Genomic DNA, 25,000 nt, shown 5'->3' on the forward strand with positions numbered 1-25,000 from the left:
CAATGCCACCACTCCTGGTGCAACCACTAACATAACCAGAACTACTACTATCACAACCACACCCGCCACTACCTATACTACCACTTCCACAATAACAGCAACGATGACCACTACCACCACCTTTACCGCCATACTTATACCCCACCTCCAGCCTAAGGCAACACTGAACTAATTTCCATCTAATCCACATCAGTGTGTGTCTGTCGGTGAGTGTATATATGCGTGTATGTATGTGGCCATATATGCATACACATACATTCATACATACACACACACATATATATATATATGTCTATACATATATGTATGTATATATATATATATATATATGTATGTATGTATATATACATACACACATCTATATGTAGATATGTATATTATATATGTGTGTGTATGCATACACACATACATATAGATATGTGTATGTATATGTAATATATATGTATGTACATGTTTATATACATACACACATACATATGCACACACATACACCTATATATATGTATATGTATATATACATGTATATATACATATATATATATATATATATATATATATTATATATATATATCTGAGTGTGCATACATATGTATGTAGATATATATGTGTGTGTATGTATGTACACAAATGTATGTATATATATATATATATATGTGTTTATGTATGCTTATAGTTGTCAATGTATTTGCGTCTGTATGTACATAGATATCTTTAAAAATGTGTGTGTGTGTGTTTGTGTGTGTGTGTGTGTTTGTGTGTGTGTGTGTGTGTGTGTGTCCTCTAACACCAACGCGACTGGCAACTCTCAGCTGTCTTCAAATAATGTTATTCTATTCCTTAAAACAGTTTACAAACCAAATCACTTCTTTGAACTGTCCAAAATGTCAGCTTTATGCCTCACCAACACTACAACAACAACAACAACAACCAGTGGAAACCACCACCACCACTACAACCACTACTTCTACTACTACTACTACTGCAATGATCACTGCCATTACTAAAACTTCTGCAGCTGTTGCTACAACTGGAACCAGAATAATGGTGACTACCACTACGACAACAACAAATTTATACCCCATCAGTACTACAACCACGACCACCACCACTAAAATAACTACTACTACTATTACAATAATAACAATAACCCTTTCTACAATAGGCACAAGGCCAGAAATTTGGGGGAGGGGGATAGTCAATTACATTGACTCCACTGTGTAACTGGTACTTATTTCAACGACCCTGAAATAAGAAAGGCAAAGTTGACCGCAGCAGAATTTGAACTCAGAATGTAAAGACAGACAAAATACTGCTAAGAATTTCACCCATAATAATAATAATAATAATAATAATAATAATAATAATAATAATGATAGTAATTATTTCTACTGGAAGCACAAGTCCTCAAATTTGGGGGGAAGGGATTAAGTCGATTACATCGATCCCAGTGCATAACTGGTACTTATTTTATCGGCCCCCCAAAAATGGATGAAAGGTAAAGTCGACCTCATCGGAATTTGAACTCAGAAGATAGTGAAAGACTAAATACTGCTAAGCTTTTTGCCTGGTGTCCTAACAATTCTGCCAGCTTGCTACCCTAATAATAAGAATAAAAATAATAATAATAATAATAATAATAATAATAATAATAATAATAATATAATAATAATAATAATAATAATAAAGATGATGATGATGATGATGATGATGATGATAATAATAGATGCAGTACCAGGCAGTGGCTCTCATGGCTTCTGATCTTAATTGATTGGAAGTGTTATCATGTACATTGTTTTGTCTTGGTATAAAAGATGGGCTACAGCAAATATTCTGCTCAATGCCACAGATTTGCTTGTCGGTTGTTTGACCTTAACCAGTTGAGAATGTCCCTTAGTGGCTGACGATATGTGCATCTCTGATCACGAGCAGAAGTAGTGGGGGAGCATCATAGCCATGTGTTGAGAGGGATTCTTTGGGGTTTGAATAATTCACCTCTGGAAACATGGGTGTTTCGTTCAACATCCTTAAACAACTCTTATTCAGGGACCTTGCATCAGCCACACTCAAAAGGTTTTATTTTTGTTTTTTACGTGTCACTAGCACGGGGGTCAGTCAGACGGCACTGACAGCAACCATACTCAAATGGTGCTTTTTACGTGCCACCAGCACTGGCTAAGCCTGAATATTTAGACTGGTTTAAATGCGAAATCGTTGAAGCAAGGAACTGACGACCATTGCACAACAACAACAACAACAACAGCAAACACTACCATCACATTCATAATTCTGTGCTGAATCAAAACTTCTGCAATATTTTGGTAAATCATTTGCTTTATTCCTCAAATTTACAACAAAAGCCGTTTGATAGTCAACATAGAGATCATCATGTCATACGGTCTGAAGCACCTTCCTTTGGTCCTGTCCTTGTCTTTCGAGGCAAAGAATTCCTTCACTGAAGCTGCCACCTCCTCTTGGTGGGTATAGTATAATGAGCACAGGAGATGACCCATGGAGAGAAACAAATAATAAGGCCTGCCCAAAGCAATACTAAAACATACTCAAAGCACAAAAATATAGAGTATATATATATATATATATTATATATTATACTCATTCATCATCATCATCATATCGTTTAGCGTCCGTTTTCCATCTAGCATGGGTTGGGGGTTGGACGGTTCTACTGGGGTCTGTGAAGCCAGAAGGCTTCATCAGGCCCAGTCAAATCTGGCAGTGTTCTACGGCTGGATGCCCTTCCTAACGCCAACCACTCCGTGAGTGTAGTGGGTGCTTTTACGTGCCACCCGCACTGGTGCCAGACAGAGCTGGCAAACGGCCACGAACGGATGTGCTTTTTATGTGCCACCAGCACGAGGGCCAGGCGAGGCTGGCAACGGACACGAAACGGGGCGGTGCTGGCAACGGTCGCGAAACGGAAAGTTCTCTTACATGCCACCGGCACTGGTAACACATCTGCAATTTCCATTGATCGATTTCCATGATCAATTTCGATTCTGATCGTCACTTGCCTCAACGGGTCTTCACAAGCAGAGTTTTGACATGCCACCGGCACTGGTAGCATATCCGCAATTTCCATTGATTGATTTCGATTCTGATCCTCACTTGCCTCATCAGTCTTCACAAGTAGAGTTTTGTGTCCCAAGAAGGGAAGGTATGCATACGTAGGCTGGCTCCATCCCATGTAGAAGGCCACGGGTTATGGACTCACTTGTCCTGCCGGGTCTTCTCGCGCACAGCACACTTCCAGAGGTCTCGGTCTCTAGTCATTTCCTCAGTGAGACCTAAAGTTCGAAGGTCGTGCTTCACCACCTCGTCCCAGGGTTTCCTGGGTCTGCCTCTTCCACAGGTTCCCTCAACTGCTAGGGTGTGGCACTTTTTCACACAACTATCTTCATCCATTCTCGCCACATGACCATACCAGCGCAAACGTCTCTCTTGCACACCACAACTGATGCTTCTTAGGTCCAGCTTTTCTCTCAAGGTACTTACACTCTGCCGAGTGTGAGTACCGGCATTACACATCCATCGGAGCATACTGGCTTCATTCTAGCGAGCTTACGCATATCCTCAGCAGTCACAGCCCATGTTTCACTGCCATGTAGCATGGCTGTTCGTACACACGCATCATACAGTCTGCCTTTCTCTCTGTGCGAGAGGCCTTTTGTCACCAGTAGAGGTAAGAGCTCTCTGAACTTTGCCCAAGCTATTCTTACTCTAGCAGTTACACTTTCAGCACACCCGCCCCCGCTGCTGACTTGGTCACCTAGGTAACGGAAACTATCAACTATTTCTAGTTTTTCTCCCTGGAAAGTGACGGAAGTTGGTCTCAGAGCATTTTCAGTGTTTATTGTTCTGAGCATCTGCCACATACAAAAACCATTCCTAGTTAGCCTTCCTTTGACATTGCTGCATCTCTTATGTGTCCATAGCTTACACTTGGTGCATCTTATAGAGTTTCTACCTACACTTTTCTACAGATCGAGCAGGGCCATCTACCTGAAGGTGTTTGTGATTTGTCTACCTTCCTACTGATTACGACTTTGGTTTTAGCTAGATTGACTCTGAGGCCCTTCGATTCTAATCCTTGTTTCCACACCTGAAACTTCTCCTCCAGTTCTGATAGCGACTCAGCAATTAGAGCAAGGTCATCAGCATAGAGGAGCTCCCAAGGGCATCCTGTCTTGAATTCCTCCGTTATTGCCTGGAGGACTATGATAAATAGGAGGGGGCTGAGTACTGAGCCTTGGTGGACTCCTACCTCTACCCGGAATTCTTCACTGTACACATTTCCAACCCTCACCCTACTAGCGGCGTCCCTGTACATGGCCCGCACAGCTCTCACTAACCATTCATCTATCCCTAGTTTCCTCATTGCCCACCAGATAAGGGATCGGGGGACCCTGTCGAGGCTTTCTCCATGTCAACAAAAGCCAGGTACAGGGGCTTATCTTTGGCTAGGTATTTCTCCTGCAGCTGCCTTACCAGGAATATAGCATCAGTAGTACTTTTCCCTGGCACAAACCCAAACTGCATCTCATCTAAACTAACTCTCTCTCTAATTAGTTGGGCTATGACCCTCTCCGTAACCTTCATCACTGATCCAACAGCTTGATACCTCTGTAGTTATTTGTATCTAGGGCATCACCTTTACCTTTGTAGCAGTTGACTATTATACTGCTACACCAGTCATTGGGTATGACCCTTTGTGTATCACCTGATTAACTATACGGGTGACTAGGCTATAGCTGACACTACCAGACATTTTGAGCATCTCTGCAGTGATTCCTGATGGGCCTGGGGCTTTCCCTGTCTTCATGCTTCTAATTGCCTTAGCTACCACGGAACTATCAACTCGGATAGCTGGTCCCTCTGTTGGGTCAACATTCGGCAGACTCTCTTTATCCCATTCATTTTCTTCATTCAGCAACCTTTCATAGTGGCATCTCCAAACCTCTCTCTTTGCATCCTCATTTAGCGCAAGTGAACCATCTTCCATGCGAACACACTTCTCTCCTACCACATCACGATTCTCTCTCACACACTGTCTTGCAACACGAAACACCTCCAGTCTTTGGTCCTCACGGCGCAGAACATTGGCAAATTTTTTCTTATCTGCTTCCCCTCGCTCTAATAAACCTGTCTCCTAGCTTCTCTTTTGGCAGTCTGATACAATCCCTGCTACCCCCATTTTTCCAGACCTTCCAAGCCTGTCTCTTTTCTCTAATAGCCCTGTCTACAATATTGTTCCACCACCACGTTATTCTAGGTCGAGAGGGGACTTTGCACCAGCCACAGATCTGGTCAGTGGCTCTCAGCAGGTTGTCCCTTAGAAACGTCCAGCTGTCTTCTACCCCCTGTGATGCTCTATCCCCTTCTACTTCGTCAGAGGCTTCAAGTAATATGTCCCTAAATCTCTGTCCATTTGCAGGATCTTTAAGCTTCCAGATCCTTCTTCTCCATATTTGTCGTCTTCTGGTTGTCCTCCTAGTCCTGATCCTAAAGTCACTAACTACCAGTCTATGTTGTGGGGTACATTCTTCACCTGGGAAGGTTTTGGCATTTATAAGCAGCCATCTCTCCCTTTGCCTTGTAAGGATGTAGTCAATTTGGCTGGTATGTTGGCCCGAGTGGTAAGTGACTAGGTGGCTGGTAGGTTTCCTGAAGTTAGTGTTGCAAATCATAAGATTTTGCATCGCAAAACTCCAGCAGCCTGGTTCCCTCCTCGTTGCGGGAGCCATAGCCATAGCCTCCATGTACGCCATGGAAGCCCCCAGCATGTCGTCCAACGTGACCATTGAAGTCACCAGCCACAAAGATAAGGTCTCTGTCGTTCGTCAACGAGGTAGTCTACAGTAGAGTGTCATAGAATCGGTCTTTCTGTCCATCAGGTAGCCCCGACTGAGGAGCATAGGCTGATATAATGGTTGCTAAACTATGATGAAGCACTAATCTAATCTTAAGTATTCTGTCACATACTCTGATTACCTCAATTACTTTATCTACCCATTTCTCAGCGATAAATATACCCACGCCACCAACCCCGTCAGTTGTTCCCTGCCCAGAAAATCTTGTACCTGCGTTCCTTGCCTGTGAGGAACCTAGCTGATCCTCCTCTCCACCTTATTTCTTGCATGCAACATATATCCACACATCTCCGTTCAAGCATCTCGACTATCTCACCAGACCTACCTTTCAGAGTGCCAACGTTGAGGGTGCCAACCCTGAGGGTGTGGGAGGCATGGGCTCTAGAGACCCTGGGACGGTGGACAGTAGCTTTGTGTACCTGAAAAGAAAGCTCGCATTTGGCAGAATTCATGTGCAAGAAATGAAGTAGTAAAGTAGCCTTCAGTACAACCTGCATAACGCTAGCCTTTCATATTTTGCACTGTATGAACATTACCTTACATAGGTCGAGACTAGGGGTAGGGAGGGGTAGGGATGGTGAGAACATTTGCAGTCTTCATGGGAAGCAACCCCAGAATGGCAGAGAATAGGAACTTCCGGCATGCGTGGTGGGGGTGGGAGGGCGGGTGCGCCGTGTCTGAGTAAAGAGGTTCTGTTAATCGTGAGCTAGCAAATGGGTTTGTATGAATTGGGAGACAACACTAAACGAAAAATTGAAAAATCAGAGTGGCTATGAACCTGTAGACAAGTTTAAACGGAAAAAAAAAATGTTTGAGCTAGACAGGGTAATGAGGGAATACTGAAAGAATGAGGGACAATACAATGAGCCGGAAATTGAAGAATAGAGAAAGAATAAGAATAAGTGCAAGAAAGAAGGTAGTCGTAGCGAGGTTGGACGATTCACTTAACTTTTAGCCATTCTGATCTGTGCGTATTCTTTAGATATTTTGAAGCGAGTGGGGTTAACGATAATGCGATCGCTCTTTTATATATGGCGATGATGGTTTTGGGAGGGGGGGGGCATAGAGAACCATGGCGATGATGGTTATGGAAGGGGGGACATAGAGAGAGAGAGATAGGGTTAGTTAGAGAGAGAGGTCAAGGGACACGTGACAATAAGCGGTGTGAGGGAATTTGACTGGGGACGGCATTGTCGATAAATAAAGATTAGATAAATAGGTATAATATATATATATATGTATAATACATACATAAACAGGAATAAAATGTTTTTGTTACTGTACAGAGTAGTATAAAGTGGCGAGCTGGCAGAAATGTTAGCACGGCATGTGAAACCCTGATGGAATTTGAGCTCAGAATGTAAAGATGGGTAAAATGTCGCTAAGTATTTTGTCCAGCTAACGATTCGGCCAACTGACCACCCCAACTCAAATTATTTCAAATTTTTGTCACAAGGGCAGCTTGGGGGAGGTGGGCATGAATTGATTACATCAACCCCAGTGTTCGACTGGTATTTATTTCATCAACCCCAAAAGACTGAAAGGCAAAGTCGACCTTGGCGGAATTTGAACTCAGAATGTAGCGACGGGTAAAATACTGCAAAGCATTTCATCCAGCGTGCTAACGATTCCGCCAGAATAATAACAACAACAACAGCAGCAGCAGCAGCAGCAGCAACACAACAACAACAACAACAACAAAAATAATAATAATAATAATAAAAATAATAATAATAATAATAATAATAATAGTGATAATAATAATAATAACAATAATAACAATAATAATGATAATAATAATAATAATAATAATAATGATAATAATAATAATAATAATAATAATAATAATAATAATAATAATAATAATAATAATAATGTGCTGTTTATCTTGATATGAGATCACCATGTCACACACATGGTTGTGATACCTGTTATCTATGCCTTTTCTTACAGACGCATACACACACATTTATGTATATGAAATGATTCAGGATTGCATATACCATAAATCCTCGAGTATATTCCGCATTTCCCCCCAAAATTTAAAGGTCAAAATCCTTAGTGCGTACTATATACGAAGTTAAAAATGAAAAATATTTTCTAAGCAATGTCCGAGTTTCTATTTGCTCGGGCGCAAAAATACCTTAAGCTAAGCCTGAAAGCGACGAAATCATAAAAGAATCATCCATAACTTGCAGTAAGCAACATTTATTAAACGTTATTACTGTTATTTCTTTATCTTCTGCAAACAAAATGCACAAAAAAGCTACACGTTTGCATTATGTTATATATACAATAATAATAAAGGACGTTACTGTATACATTCCTGTAACTTAGCAGTTTGGCAAAAGGGACTGATAGAATTAGTACTATGCTTAATAAATAAGTAATGGGGTCGATGCATCCGACTAAAAACTCAAGGCAGTGCCCCAGCATGGTCGCAGTCTAATGACTGAAACGGGTAAAAAATAAAAGATAAAAAATACCACACAGTCTAAAGAAGAAGCAGAGCCTATGGTCATTGTATGTTGTCCAACACTTAAGAAATGGATACAACGCCTTACTTCCCTGGGCATGGATACATTGAAACTCCGACGTCTGGCAGCTGAGTTGGCAGACACCCATAAAATTATTAACCATCTTACTAACAATAACTCTGAGCACCTTTTCAAACTCCACCTGTCTAACACCTGTGGACATGTTTACAAAGTCAGGAAACAGCACACCTCCCATGACTTTCGGAAACATTTTTTTACACTTAGAGTTGCTGAAGTATGGAACAAATTGCCGGCATCAGTTGTTAGTTGTCGGAGCACTGCATCCTTCAAAACTTCCATGCTTTCTGAGATTCGCCAACACTACACCTGATTTTCTCCCCTCCATACACACGCAAGCATGTATCTGACTCATACACTGTTCAATTCACATACATTTGTACATTACTGCATATGCTTTATACGCACTTTCTGACAAGTTGTGGTGCACCTGAGCACTGTATACAGTAATTTCATTATTATTATTATTATATTTATAAGTTGACAAGTTCAAATAAAAACTTGGATAGGATGGAGTATTTTAAAGGTTTGGTGGTATGGGAGGGAAAAGATCAGGTAAGGTTCTTTTTGTTTTTTTGGAATTTTTTTTAATTGCTTGGAATTTGATGAGAGTTGGTGACAAATTCCATCTGACCTCTGAAAACATGAAAAATTGGAAATATCTCAAAAATATTCTTCAGGTGCAACTCACATATCAGAATTGCATTACCTAGTTTCACAAACACAAAATGAAAAAACACATTTAATACAGAATACTGAGGTGACCAAAGTTGGTAGTTGTTGGGTGGGGTGAGGCTGAAGTATTTCCTAGCTCTGATAAAAAAAAAAAAAATGAAGGGACCAATCTTTGAGAGGTAGTTTTAGTATGTTGAGGGTGATAATATGTCCAAAAAGATTCCCAATAATAATAAAACCTAGCATTTGAAGCACTTGTTAGAGCTGTAGTTGTATAATATTCATGTTTAACCCTTCTGTTACCGTATTCCTGTTGAGATGCTCTGTGTTACTTTCAATTAATTTTAAATATAACAAAGAATTTAGTAAAATAACTTAGTTATCATTCAGCTAGTGTTAGGAACATAAATTGTGACTAAGGTTTGGTGGAAGATATTAATTCAAAACTTATGTAAACAAGACATTTGTACTCAGAGCCAGTTTCAGCCGGGTTGGTATTGAAAGGGCTAAAGGGTGAAATGCAATAATGTTTTCATTGTTCGTTCTCAACCAAGGTCCATATGACCATCAGCGGGGTCCATTAAGGTCTTGTTGAAATTCATCTGTAATAAACTGGTCATTTTAGAGATGAGGAATTATGTACAATATTTACATTGGACGGATAGATGTCCTTACCTTGTTTGTTGTTACCACAATGTTTCGGCTGGTGTACTCTCCAGCCTTCATCAGGTGTCCTGGTGGAATTTCAAACCCAACCCTTTATTTGACTAATGGGGTACACTGTTCTTATTCCTAAGGTATTTTTTGCTGATGTTATTTTTATTATCTATTCAAGTCACTGACTGAGATTGAACCTGGAATCTTGGGGCTAGTAGCCCACACTCTTAACCACTACGCTATATGCCTGTGGGCAATTATAGAGTGAATTCTAGGTTCAATCCCAGTCAGTAACTTGAATAAATAATAATAATAGCAATAATAATAATATTAATAATAATAATAATAATAATAATAATAATGATAATGATAATGATAATAATGATAATGATAATGATAATAATAATAATAATAATAATAATAATAATAATAATAATAATAATAAAATAATAATAATAATGATAATAATAATAATAATAATAATAATAATAATAATAATAATAATAATAATAATAATGATAATAATAACATCAGTAAAAAATACCTTAGGAATGAGAATAGTGTACCCCATTAGTCAACTAAAGGGTTGGGTTCAAAATTCCATCAGAACACCTGATGAAGGCTGGGGAGTACACCAGCTGAAATGTTGTGGTAACAACAAACAAGGTGAGGTCACCTATTTGTCCATTGTTAATATTGTACAAAATATTTTAACAGTTATTTTTATACAATTTCTTATATTTAATTATGAAAATATAAGCGGATCTTTTTTAAAAACATTCAATGTGTATGAGGGTCCAGAGAAGTAAAATAGGAACCATAGGGGAAAAAAATGGCTGAGCCACTGATATGCATGTAGTGTTTGTTTTTGGCAGTTTTATTTATTTATTTATATATTTATTTATTTATTTATTTATTGTTACTATAATTCACAAGATTTACAAAGAGAATACCTTCAAGGAAGCTGTTTATATTTGGCGTGTAAGTGGGTACCAGTGGATATTTGGTATGAAGCAGGTATCAGCAGGTACAGACGGTTAGAGATAAATAAAGGGCTGCTACCGTCAATGAAGGAATGGATGCTGCTAGATGTGATGAAAGGGGCAGAGCGCTGATGCTTAGGAGGTTGTGATTATTGTGATACGATACCGTAAATCCTCAAGTATAATCTGCATTTTTTTCCAAAAATTTAAAGGTCAAAATCCCAAGTGCGTACTATATACGAGGTTAAAAATGAAAAATATTTTCTAAGCAATGTCCGAGTCTCTATTTACTATCCAGCAATGTTTTTATTCAGATGCATTTTGTGATGTTGGGCGCGAAAATACCTTAAAGCTAAGCCTGAAAGCAATGAAGTCATAAAAGAATCATCCATAACTTGCAATAAGCAACATTTATTAAAGTAAAAGCATTCAGAAATAAATGAAAGCGAATCTTGTGATGTTGACGATGAATCTGACGATGACGGAGATTTATATACTACAATGATGCTGACATGTTTACGGAGGAACAAATGGAACAGTTATTTGATGCTGAAAGTGACGTTGAATTTGCAGGATTCGAATAAATATTTTTGCTTTTGCTTTTGTAACTGATAGTGATAAATATGTAACGGCAATTTACATTTATTTTTCACTGACATTATTACTGTTATTTCTTTATTTTCTGCAAACAAAATGCACAAAAAAGCTGCACGTTTGCATTATTTTATATATACAATAACAATAAAGGATGTTACTGTATACGTTTTTACAAACCAAGGATGTTAAATAGACCTCCTTGACTCAAGTTAGAGAAGGGGTGCGTATTATACACAAGGTTTAGGTTTTTCAGAGGTACAACCTCCAAAAAATCCCCTGCATATTATACTCAAGGGTGGACTATACTCGAGGATTTATGGTATTTCGTAATCGAGATGCAGTAGGAATGATGAAAGAGAAGAGGAAATGGCTGAATCAGGGGATTCTAAGTGATGGTAGTAGAGATGAAGAACTAACTGGAACAGAAGCTATTGCAGAAGTAATAGAAGAGATCAGGGTTCCAAATGTGTTCATGAGTCTTTGCCAAACAAACAAAATTTTTGGGGATAAGGAAACATTTTCAGTGACACAATTCACTGGAAAATACGAAGAGTTTCATCCATATTCAAAAGGTTGCCATAAATTTACTTGATGTTGGCATAATTCAGGCATTTTTTAAAGAGTTCTTATAAGATTAACAGACAATCTGAAGAGTTACAGAGGAGTATTTAATGTAACATATGAAAGAGTCAACTCTGCAAGCATTCCTTATTCATGTCTGTTGTCATTTTCCAAGAAAGTTCTTCACAACATTCAGCAATTTTATTGAGGTTTTTCTTCTTCAGAGGCTGGAGAATATAAGAATGGAATTTTTTACCAATTAAATATCGTTTTAACTAAACAGGAAATAAAATTCAAAGAATTTTAAAACGACAAAATATGTCTTCAGACAGTTATGAACGTTGACATTTGAAAAATAAATGTAAAATATTCTATGTAACAAATACACACATACACAAACACACATAACACACATATCTGGATATGTTCATACATACATACATACATATATATATACATACATACATACATACATGCATGCATACATACATACATACATGCATACATACATACATACATACACACATGCATACATACATACATACGTATATATATATCATCATCATCATCATCATCATCATCTTTTAACGTCAGCTTTCCGTGCTGGCATGGGTTGGACGGTTTGACTGAGGGCCGGCGAGCCAGATGGCTGTACCAGTCTCCAATCTGATCTGGCAAAGTTTTTACAGCTGGATGCCTTTCCTAATGCCAACCACTCCGAGTGTGTAGTGGGTGCTTTTACGAAGTAGGATTTAACGTTTTGAGCGAAGCTCTTCATCAGAAACATAGAAAAAGGAAAGGTCCAAGGAAGGAAGACGGAGAAAGAAAATCACCAACGACACACACGCAGGTGTGTGTATGTATATACATATATCTATATATATCTATATATATATATATATATATATATATATATATATGTGTGTGTGTATATATATATATATATCGTATGTATATACTTAATATGGAAATGAAATGTATGCAGTTGGAAGATGTAGCACAAAAGGTGGAACATGTGGGAAGCAACAAAATTAAGGTAAAGGAGTACGTCTACCTTGGACACACAGTGAATATGTTCTAGCAGGGTGGAAGGCATTTAACTCAGTAAAGGATGTGATCCAAACCAATCTAGACAATGTTATACGTGCCAGACTCTTCGATAGCACCGTCCTAGCTGCACTCTTATACCCAAGTGAGACGTGGGCTATTACGAAGAGGATAGAACATTCGCTTGGGTGTAATGCAAAGGGCCGTGGAATGACCCCTTGATAGGAATATCACTAAGAGACCATGTTTGGAATGAGATGATTCAGGAAGGGAGCAGAGTGAACAATGTGGTTGCAGAGTACCAAAAGCACAAGTTCTGCTGTGTTGGACATTTCGTAAGGTTCACAGACAACAGGTGGACCCATGCATTTGCTGTATGGTATCCTAGTGATACCATACCATACAAGGTGGCAAGCTGGCAGAATCGTTATCACGCCAGGCGAAATGCTTAGCAGTATTTCGTCTGCCGTTACGTTCTGGGTTCAAATTCTGCCGAGGTCGACTGCCTTTCATCCTTTCTGGGTCGATTAAATAAGTACCAGTTACACACTGGGTTCGATGTAATCGACTTAATCCGTTTGTCTGTCTTCTCTGTGTTTAGCCCCTTGTGGGTTGTAAAGAAATAGGTATCCTAGTGATCAGAAAAAGCCATTTGGAAGGCCTCCACAATGATGGGAACATGATTTAGCTAAGCAATTTGGGTCAAGACAGAAAAGAATGGTACAATCGAGACAATTGGAAGTGCACTGTGACCAGCGGTGTGTAACAACATCTGATGATATATGGTCAATATTTATCAGTTATTTGGTAACAGTTCGTACACAGACCAGATGACAAGTATTTCCCCTGATGAGATTCAAGAGGACCTAACAACAAAAGATCCAATTGCTGAGGCATGGCACATGCTTGGATGGGTCAGAGGGAATTTGTTGAGGTAGATGCTCTTCCTGTCACCAACCCTTACCTTGTTTCCAAGGAAGACGATATTTCCCCATGGCCAGACATGGAGAGGAGGCTTTCTCCGTCCGGGTTGCGGATCTGTGGAATAAGCTGCCAAACGAAATAGTGAAGATGCCGACAACCGCTCGGTTCAAAGTCTCTCTTGACCAGAAATGGCCTGAACTCTTTGCATGACCACCCTCCCTGTACATAACTCCATGTCCCCCTACATGGCCTTGCTTTTTGCTTTTTGAGCTAAAAAATTAACTTAACTTAACAATACAAGACTGGAAATGAAAATCATTGATGGTATGATGGTGACACTTGGCTACAATCATCACACGGTGTCAAGATAAGGGTGCACACACAGACTCATACATACAGATGTATGTGTATGCTGTATACACACACACATCTACGGTGGACTTCTTTTAGTTTCCATCTACCAAAATCCACTCACAAGGCTTTGGTTAGCCTGGGACTACATTAGCAGACACTTTACCATGGCACCACACAGCGGGACTGAACCTGGGATGTCATGGTTGGGACGAAAATCTGTTAACCACCTGGCTGCACCTAGACTCATCATCAATAAACATAGAAATAAATGGGAAGGTAGCCACCTCTAGATTGGGTTAGGGTTAGGGTTAGAGTAGCCACCTCTAGGTTGGGTTAGGGTTAAGGTAGCCACCTCTAGGTTGGGTGGCCACCACTGGACCACATGGTGAACCACAAAGAAATAAACCATACCAAACTTTCTTGAAGATAATAAATACGGATTGTGTAGGGTGGCCCAAAAGTCACAAAGGTGGTAATAATTCATTTATGTTCTGTTTTAAATTCATGGGGCCTTAGCACCACATACAGTTCATAGATGATGCTTAAGGCATTGGAATGAAGGGAAAAGAGTGAAGGGTGGCCATGCACAGGGTGAGAGAGGCAGCAGGGAGGGCCTCTCGCTGGGTATGGAGCAAGAGAGAGGAGTTAAGGCTGAAAACCAGGAGGGGATGATGGGCAGTGATTCGGCCACCCCTACTGACCTACCAATATTGGGTACCATTTGATGAGATCAGTTCCACCCGGCCAAAGCTTTAATCACTTTGGTCACTGGAAAAGAAACATCTTCATCGGAAATATGTTAGGGGTGGAAACATCACGTTTTCTAAATTACAAATACAAAAAAAGTAATTAAAACAAATTTATGAAAATTTCAGACCCATTTGTGACTTTTGAGTTACCCTGTACATGTGTGAAAGTAAATACCTTACTTTATGTTGTTGTTGCTGTAACTGTTGTTATTGTTCTTTTTAGTGTCGATGCCTTTACTATGGTATACGTCTTGCTGGTTATTCCTTTTCTTTGGTCTTCAAAACAACCATTAAAATTTGGTCAGTTTTCTTATTCTGCAGCAGAAATTCTTGTTTTCATTGTCAAATCCTCTATTTTGCTACTTGTTTTGTTATTTACAAATCTTCTTCTTCTTCTTCTTTAGGGGCCATGTCCAGAATGTAGGACAGAGGGCAAAATCTTTTCCTGCCGTAATTCTCTATTCTTTGTTTTCAGAAATGGTTCCACTTCCTGACGTTTAATGCTTCTTTCTTCCAACCAATTCATTAAGCTTGATATCCGTATCTCCCTTCTCCATCATCTGCTTCTTCTCCCTTCAACCAATTTCTTATTTACCATATTTTCTCTGTCCATGCTGTCCTTAATATTCTCCTTAAAATAATCAAGGTATTTCACAGGTGTGCATGCATGAAAAGAGATTGGACCCAAGACAATGTGTCATAAACATTTTTTTTTTTTTTCAAAAAATTTAATTATAACTCTTTCATTTTCAGATTTACTCTGTCAAAATTAAGCCTTATTTATTCAATTTTGAATTAATCATGTATTATCTTGTAGCTTCAAGATTTCAATGATGTGACTGTTTATTTTTAGAATGACATTGTAGAGTAGGTGTGAGAAGCCGGATATAAGCAGGCTTGAATACAAAATAAATAACATATTTGGACCGGATATGATAGGGTTGAGTGTCAAAAAATTAAAACAACTGTTTTTGTTTTCTTTTGTTATTTTTCTTTTAAATTTTCCATGCAATTGTAATTTTATTTTTATTTTTTTAAATTTATTTTATCTCCAGTGTCATCATTAAGTCAGAAAGATTTGAGGACTTCAAATGAAAATGGTGACTTACTTCATGTTGCTATTGTCGTTGTGGTGATGTTTTAATTCTTACATGATAACAGTTCCTCATGTTTAGACCTATGTCAGTTCTGATTCTACAGTTCTATGATCAAAGGCATTCCAGCCATGACCATCATGACTTTTTCTGGACATGAAGTAAACCAACAGCAACATTATCTCATATGTACATTTTTCAAAAATATAATTAGGTGTGATATGATGAAAATTTAGCTGCTATTTCTAGTAGGTCGAGCATTTATTTAGATGAACTGACTAGATTTGTTGTTTAAAGCCAGGTCAACCCTAACAGGACAGTTCTAAGTTTAAAGACATTCCAGCCATGACCATCAGCATGATGTAAATGAACCAGCACCAGTTGTCAGAGGGTGGGAGAATAAACACAACAACAAAGAGACATATATGAATATATATGCATGTATGTATGAACAGTATGTAGAATGGGTTTTCACAACCAAATTCACTCCCAGGGCATTGGTCAGCCCAGGGCTAAAAGCAGGAAACACTTGTCCAAGGTGCCACGCAGTAGAACTGAACTCAAAGCCATGTGATTGCAAACGAGCTACTTAACCGCACAATGAATTTAAGACAAAAAGTAAATACCCTCAATATATTAGGAAGCAACCCCATAAGCATTTTGCAACCACAAACCCTAGATTCAGTAAGACTGCCTTTAACATCTTATCAAATTGGGGAGACAAAAATCATAACTTGATAAACAATCCCTATTTCTTTATTGCCCACAAGGGGCTAAACATAAAGGGGACAAACAAGGACAGACAAGGGGATTAAGTCGATTACATTAACCCCAGTGTGTAACTGGTACTTAATTTATCGACCCGGAAAGGATGAAAGGCAAAGTCGACCTTGGCGGAATTTGAACTCAGAACGTAGCGGCAGGTGAAGTACCTATTTCTTTACTACCCACAAGGGGCTAAACACAGAGAGGACAAACAAGGACAGACAAGGGAATTAAATCGATTACATTAACCCCAGTGCGTAACTGGTACTTAATTTATCGACCCCGAAAGGATGAAAGGCAAAGTCAACCTCAGCGGAATTTGAACTCAGAACGTAATGACAGGCGAAATACCAATTTCTTTATTACCCACAAGGGGCTAAACATAAAGGGGACAAACAAGGACAGACAAACGGATTTAGTCGATTACATCGACCCCAGTGCGTAACTGGTACTTAATTTATCGACCCCGAAAGGATGAAAGGCAAAGTCGACCTCAGCGGAATTTGAACTCAGAACGTAATGACAGGCAATATACCAATTTCTTTACTACCCACAAGGGGCTAAACATAAAGGGGACAAACAAGGACAGACAAACGGATTTAGTCGATTACATCGACCCCAGTGCGTAACTGGTACTTAATTTATCGACCCTGAAAGGATGAAAGGCAAAGTCGACCTCGGCGGAATTTGAACTCAGAACGTAACGGCAGATGAAATACGGCTATGCATTTCGCCCGGCGCGCTGACGTTTCTACCAGCTCCTCGCCGATTCAGCACCAAATGACTCAGTTCCGTTGAACCTCGCTGTACGAGTGACCCATTGTACCAGTAATTTGCTGTACGAACCAAGACTCATGCAAATTTTTGTCTTGAAGTATGAGCAAACAAATCATCCCATCTTCAAGGTAATCCAGTTAATAAAACCAGTTTACATATTTATTCTGCATTCTCTTTTTTAATTATATGTCTTGCAAACAACTTGCACATGCAAAAGCTACCAGTCAAAAACTCCACATACCGGAAGCCAGCAAGTGCATGGTGTCATCAGGAGAGAATACGCGCCATTTTGGGGCCTACCTCTCGACAGCATCAATGTGCACCGGATCCCCTCACTGATATGAGGCCCCACTTGCTAAATCAGCTAAATCAAATAAAGCTCAATATCCTTCTAGCCATCGCTCATCGTCTCTTTTTAACCAAACCCAGTGGCTGGCCTTCTCCACTAAACCTTTACTTCTAACTAAACCTTTTCTGTTTTAAAACCCATAAAAAGTTGTTTTTGAATGGTTTTTTGAGGGTCTGGAACGATTAATTATATTTTAGTTAATTTCAATTAGGGAAATTTGATTTGTAAGACAAGCTCGGTCGTGGAATGAATTAAACTCATACTGCGAGGTATCACTGTAATTCCATTAGGCTATACAAATTACAAGCAAGAACTTGAAATTCTTGTGAGCTGGCTGACCTATTTAGTGAATGGCCCACAGGTGGCAGTGAGTACAGCTGTGCATTTAAACATTTTTTCATACAACACTTGTGTAAGTGATATCTTGATTTTGTGACCTCCTTAGCTTATTTTACTCAAATTTCATCCTGGCAACGGTGTCTAAGAAAGATGCGAGTCTCACTGATGTCTTAAAGTGAAAGTTAAATTCACAATTTCGTTTTGTCTGGGAAATGACAACAAGCACATATGAAATGGTATTTGATAGGAAAGGCGGCAAACTGGCAGAATCGTTGGCACGCCGGGCGAAAAGCTTAGCGTTATTTCGTCTGCCGTTACATTCTGAGTTCAAATTCTGCCGAGGTCGACTTTGCCTTTCGTCCTTTCGGGGTCGATTAAATAAGTACCAGTTATGCAATGGGGTCGATGTAATCGACTTAATTCGTGTGTCTGTCCTTATTTGTCCTGTCTATGTATTGGCCCCTTGTGGGTAGTAAAGAAATAGGCATTTCATCTGCTGCTACGTTCTGAGTTCAAATTCCGCCAAGGTCGACTTTGCCTTTCGTCCTTTCGGGGTCGATTAAATAAGTACCAGTTATGCACTGGGGTCGATGTAATCGACTTAATCCGTGTGTCTGTCCTTGTTTGTCCTGTCTATGTTTAGCCCCTTGTGGGTAGTAAAGAAATAGGTATTTGATGGGAATTATGTCAATTTAGATTTATTTTTGTCAGTACATTTTCTGATGACAAAGAAAAAAAAGACAGCAGGAGAAAAAAGAGAGAAATTCCATTTTATTCCTGACAGCTATTTTGAATGACCATTAAAAAACCAATGGAATATGGTAAGAGTACCAGTGTAATTCAAGAATGATGAAATGGTTTTGATACTGTCAAATTCATGGAATGGAATTCGTCAAGTAGCTTCATAATGGAGCAGGCTCAATTGTTCCATAAAGAACTTAAATTGGAGCATAATTTGTAACTTAAAGGGCATGGATAGGTGGCCACCACTGATCAGCAAAATGGTCAATACAGGAAGGTTTTGAAACCAATGGCACTGGAAATTTAGAGTTGCATCTGCTGCACATATAATGAACTAATATATATTTAACTAGCACTATGACCCGGCATTGCCGGGTCATAGTGCTAGTGCAAGTACTGTCCAAATCTCCAACCAATTACATACAGCTAGCTGGCATTCAATTGGCGTATCAAGTTTCAGGCATTTTGATTGGGTTTTGGATAGAAAATTCACAAAAAAATCACTTCTATTGACTTTTTAATGGCTTTGCGGGGTGACTGGGGAAATGTAAAGATGTGCACGACCATCCTTGGACGGTTTTGAATGACCATAGAAAGTGCGAGCCCTCTAACTGAAAAATTGTGGATTTGTATAAAGGACACACACAGACATTTTGCCGTTTATATATAGAGAGATTGGTAAAAGTTGCAGAGTTACTCAAAGGCTGAGAGTTTCATGTAATTGCACTACCCAATACAGGAAACTCTAAGCCTTTGAATCACTTTCTAATTTCAACCAATTACATATTGAGGGAGACCCAGGAAGACATAGGATGAGGTGGTCAAGCAGGACCTTCGAACATTGGGCCTCACAGAGGCAATGACAAAAGACCGAGACCTCTGGAGATATGCTATGACAGAGAAGACCCAGCAAATAAAGGGAGTTCACAGCTGTAGCCTGCACCAGTGTCGCATAACCAGCCCACTCAAAAGTACCTTGGATCGTAGGGCGATGTGTCGTGCCTGAGGAGACCTATTGAGTCAAGTACATCAACTTTAAAAAGAAAAAAAAAAAATTCAAAACCTTTGTTTCAGGTGATGTAGAATATGATTAAGTTGGAATTTAATGTGGAAAGGAATAAAATAATTGGGGTGGGTAATGGATAATTCCATTGATACACCTCATCAAAACGAATGAGGAAACAAAGTCGAGATTTGAGATTTATCCAAACCCCAACGTCTCAATTTTTTTTCACATCAAATTCCGACATCTGGAATGTATTTGTAAAAAATATTATTGAGAGATATCCAGTATTCAGAAAGTTATGAGGAAACAAATGACGTGGATGAATTATCCGAAACTCCTTTCCACTGCCTCTGATATCTTTTTTCGCAACGAATTCCAATACAATCTTAATTTACATCATTTAAAATGTATCCAGGGAAAATTTCATTAAAAATATGTATTTTTCAGAAAGTTATAAAGTATCAGTCAAATGTGGGCACATATCTGTAGTTATGACCATAAAATGTCAGTATTCTTTCGGTATAACCCTCAGAACTGTCAAAATTCGATCATATGAGACCATATGATTGTTCATTAATTTCCGTGAAGAATATTTATTTACAGCGTGGAAGGTGTTTATAATCCATTTAAGAAACATACAAAAACCGTTAGATTCACTTCAACATTTAAATTTAATTTGTCGAAATATTTTCGTCTCTTTGAGACCGCGACGATGCAGCACGAAGTTTTGTCAGTCTCAAAGCGACGAAAATATTTTGACAAATTAAATTTAAATGTTGAAGTGAATCTAACGGTTTTTGTGTGTTTTTTTAAATGGCTTACAAACACCTTCCACGCTGCAATTGTTTTCGTTCCAGCACACGATCTCAGATCAAATCACTTGCTATGCAAGTACATCTCCGTAATATTTATTTACTTTTGCTTTAAAGTGAAAGAGGCGAAAGTGAAAGATGTATGGACGTGTATATGGAATGGACGTGTGTGTGAGAGAGAGAGAGAGAGAGTGAAGGGATGTGCTGTCATGTATACGTAGAGAGAGAGAGAGTGTGCCACATAGACATCTCTTTTTCTTTCTCTCTCTCTCTCTCTCACACACACACACGTCCATTTCATATACACGTACATACATCTTTCGCTTTAAAACAAAAGTAAATAAATAAATAAATAAAATCAAAACGAAGATCGCCAAAATGTCGATGCAATGGAGTCACCTTTTCGCAAATCTGACTAAAAGAAACTTTTCATAATTTGTTGACGAGTCGACAGAATCGTTAAAGCGGTACTACTTAAGAAGAGTGGTCCTGGTGCGCGCACTCGCATAGTCGCGCATCCGCGCTAGCTAGTCGTTCCTACAACGACTACCTAGCAAAGTAAATAAAACTCAAAATAAATATTTTTTTTTTAAACAAAGTGATGGAAACGGCGGGTTTGTAGGGCCAGGCTGGGTTTTTCCCCCCTAATTCACGGAGATAAGTAGCTTATGGGGATCTTTTCGGTTTGAACGGCAGTTTTTAACAAAATTTCTAGGTAACTAAACACTTTTAAACTTCGTATATTGATAGAATGTGTTTATAAAACATCTTTTTCTCTTGGCTTTATTGAGAATATTCTATAGTTTGTAAGATATTTGTTGTTTATTTTTTCTTCAATTTATGCAATTTCAACCAATCAGTGACGTCTATTGGGGTAAAAAAAAACATTCTGTGCCGTATGAATATGTCCCTCGTTTAAGAAACAGATTGGGTTTATTTACATTTGTGAAGAAGAAAAAAAGATACCCTTCCCCCCACCCCTAACCCTGAAACAGATTGAAATGCAATAGATCGATACTAGGGTCATAATTATGGGTGACAATTTCATATGACATCACTAGAAAAAACTGCCGTTCAAACCGAAAAGATCCGCTTATGGTATCTAGTCCCATTTTCTCTTGGACCTTAGCGAACCCCTTAGATACTAATACTTATCTTCGTCGCTGAAGAGGTTCGTTCTCGGTGTCAGTTCGACCGCCTAAAAATAGCAACCAAATCTCCTTCAAGTAATATCCTGCCGTCTTAAAGGAAAAAGAAAGAGCAACTTAGGTGAAGTTAAAGATAACGCTGTGCCTGAATAACCGACGGGATGGTCGATACTGGAACATCTTTGATCATTTATGCTCTACTGAAATTGACCTGAGGTTAGCACTTACAATAACCAGCGAAAGTAAAGAATACGTATACCCGGTGTTTAAGGTTAGGGTTTAGGATTTAGAATTAGGGTTAGGGTTTGGGCTTTTGTTACACCGAAAACGGAAGGTGTGCGCATTCTTTACCTCCGCCCAATAACCCCCTAAATAAGATCGTTGTTTCTTGTTACTTTCTATTTTGGCAGTTTCAATAATTTATTATGTTGTGTCTGGGGAGAGTCATTTTCTTTTTGTGCCTTATAATGCTTCAACACACGAACTCACATAAAGAATCTTGCAAACCAAATCCAAAAACGAAAAATAATTTATTAGATTCGTTAACATGATGTGAAAAAAAAACAGAATAAATAATAATAAAAACAAAGTTTTAAAAAAACAGTTGTAATTTACACGGACGAAAAGCATTAAGTTCACGAATTCGGAAAATGCAGATATCGAACGGGATTCGAACAAAAAGCTCTTCGTATGATTAAATATCTTAATTTAACAACAGAAATTAAAGTTATGGTTAACAGCTGAAAATCAGATTTAGATTAATCCTTAAACGGCGCGAAATGGTTGCAATGAACGTGTGCCAAACGGGGAAAAAAATTTTTTTTAATATATTTCTCGAGGGGAATTTTCAGGTACTAGTCACTAGTAACTAGTAGGATACATGGGCCCCGAAATATTTCTACTCTTGGCACAAGGCCCCGATCCCAGTACGCCGAATGCAAAGTCGACCTCGGCGGAATTTTAACACAGAACGTAACGGCAGACGAAACGTTCTGAGTTCAAATTCTGCCGAGGTCGACTTTGCCTTTCATCTTTTCAGGGTTGATAAATTAAGTACCAGTTGCGTACTGGAGTCGATCTAATCGACTGACCCCCTCCCCCAAAATTTCGGGGGCCTTGTACCTAGAGTTGAAAAGAATATTTCGGGACCCTTGTATCCCCTAGTACCAATTCTTATACTTATTTTCTCATTAAATAACTACAAAAACTATTATGATTGTTGTTTTCTCATACAATAAAATTCACAATCTCATGACTGAAAAGTGCTACGAAACATCCACTTTCCTTTGATGAAGGTCGTCGTATCCATGTAAAATTTTTAGAAACATCGGTTCATGATCTGCCGTTTAAGTGTTATGGTATTTAACCGTAAGGGACAGGCCAGAGACCTCTAGAGATTAAGAGATAATCTGACATGGGAATGCTAAACCAAAGTATTCCAAATTATCTACTGAAAGAAAAAAACTTTCAATTACTATACGTAGATATATAGACATAAATATATATATATATATATATATATATATATATATAATATATATATATATATATATATATATATATATATATTGTGACCCCCTTCGGTCAGACACTGACCATGGGCTTGCACCTAGAGAGTTACCCTCTGAGGCACAAGTCTGGGCAAGGTTGTTTTTATGGAAGACCAGCAGTCGCCCATGCATACCGGTCTCCCCTCTCCACGTCACCGATGTTGTCCAAGGGAAAGGCGAAGGGGCCGATACAGCTTGGCACCTGTGACGTCGCAACTCATTTCTACAGCTGAGTGAACTGGAGCAACGTGAAATAAAGTGTCTTGCTCAAGAACACAACACGCAGCCCGGTCCTGGATTCGAGCTCACAACCTCATATATAACGATGTGCTAAACTCTTCTGCCATCTTCTGATTTGGATCGCACACACGCTACACACACACATACGGCTATCTTTGCCTTCAAAGCATCACTTTCACTTTGTATACAAGGTATAACGAAAGTGAAACTGATGTTCTATATACAATGACAGCTTTCTCATTCTCTCTGGCACATATGTAGTAGTTGTATTAAAGAGTCGAAACTATTGAAAAGGTTGCAAGACGCAACGAAAAATTTTAGGAAATTTTACCGGTGCGTGTGTTAAATTATAAAGCACTCAAAGAGAATGACTCTCCCCAGACACAACAAAATATGCTTCAACACACGAACTCACATAAAGAATCTTGCAAATCAAATCCAAAAACGTATTAAATATATTTATGGCTAAAAGAAGCGCTTTTATTTCAACGTTAACCTGGTTAAAGTATATTTAGTTTTTTTCTTTCCTCCCTTTTGAAAATATTACTAAAGACCTTACAGTACCTGTAGCCTCCAAAACCTTATTTAATTCTTGGAGACAGTTTGAATTATTAATTAAAAGATTTTAACATTTTGATTCTTTTTGATTGAAAAAAAATCTCATGAGTTTTTTTAAGTCATAAATATTTGCAATAAATAAGTTGATAGCAAGTTGCTTTAATTTCGATTTCATAAGATATTCAATTCTGTGTGTGTTACCATTGGCTCACTTAAATAACAAATGGATAGGAACTGACATAGTCTTTGAGAAAAGGTGGAAGTGGTAATTTTCGTATGGAATAATGAAGAGGGGTCTCTGCCTCCGTTTTCTCAACTGACACATTGATAACGAGCCTGCAGAGATGTTTTAATGTTGGAACTGAGTGTCTTAATGGAATTTCCAGAATGATTGGTATGTGCTTGTTGACAGAGCTATCGAACCAACACCAATGGTTTTGAATCCCTCTTTCATGCCGGGGTCCTTTTGAACAACGATTGGAATAAAATTGTACAAGTTCAATAACAGTTTGAAAAAGAGGTATTTTATTTTGGGCTTCTTTGACACAATCTAAATGGAAGAAATTGTAGCGGGAAATTATTTTGGTACTGATCACTTTGTCGAAGGTTTTCACCGACAATGCAAACACATTCT

The 25,000-nt window shown here is 38.6% G+C and overlaps 1 protein-coding gene and 1 long non-coding RNA gene across 2 annotated transcripts in view; both read right to left on the minus strand.

The window, feature by feature from the left end:
* Positions 1 to 11,857: 11,857 nt before the first annotated feature.
* LOC118765334 lies at positions 11,858 to 16,939 on the minus strand. The gene is made up of 2 exons (XR_005001170.1): positions 15,168 to 16,939; positions 11,858 to 12,140 (listed from the first exon to the last, which is right to left on the minus strand). It is a non-coding gene; the product is annotated as an uncharacterized LOC118765334 (long non-coding RNA).
* A 7,318-nt stretch (positions 16,940 to 24,257) lies between these two features.
* Positions 24,258 to 25,000, minus strand: part of LOC115217567 (suppressor of cytokine signaling 2-like) — a 1,605-nt gene continuing 862 nt past the window's right edge. Inside the window, exon 1 of the mRNA XM_029787306.2 lies at positions 24,258 to 25,000. This exon is cut by the window's right edge and continues 862 nt beyond it. Within this exon, the coding sequence (XP_029643166.1) occupies positions 24,579 to 25,000 (422 nt within the window). The 3' untranslated portion in view covers positions 24,258 to 24,578.

The sequence above is a fragment of the Octopus sinensis genome, linkage group LG11, assembly GCF_006345805.1.
Source record: "Octopus sinensis linkage group LG11, ASM634580v1, whole genome shotgun sequence".
NCBI classification, from domain to species: Eukaryota; Metazoa; Mollusca; class Cephalopoda; order Octopoda; family Octopodidae; genus Octopus; species Octopus sinensis.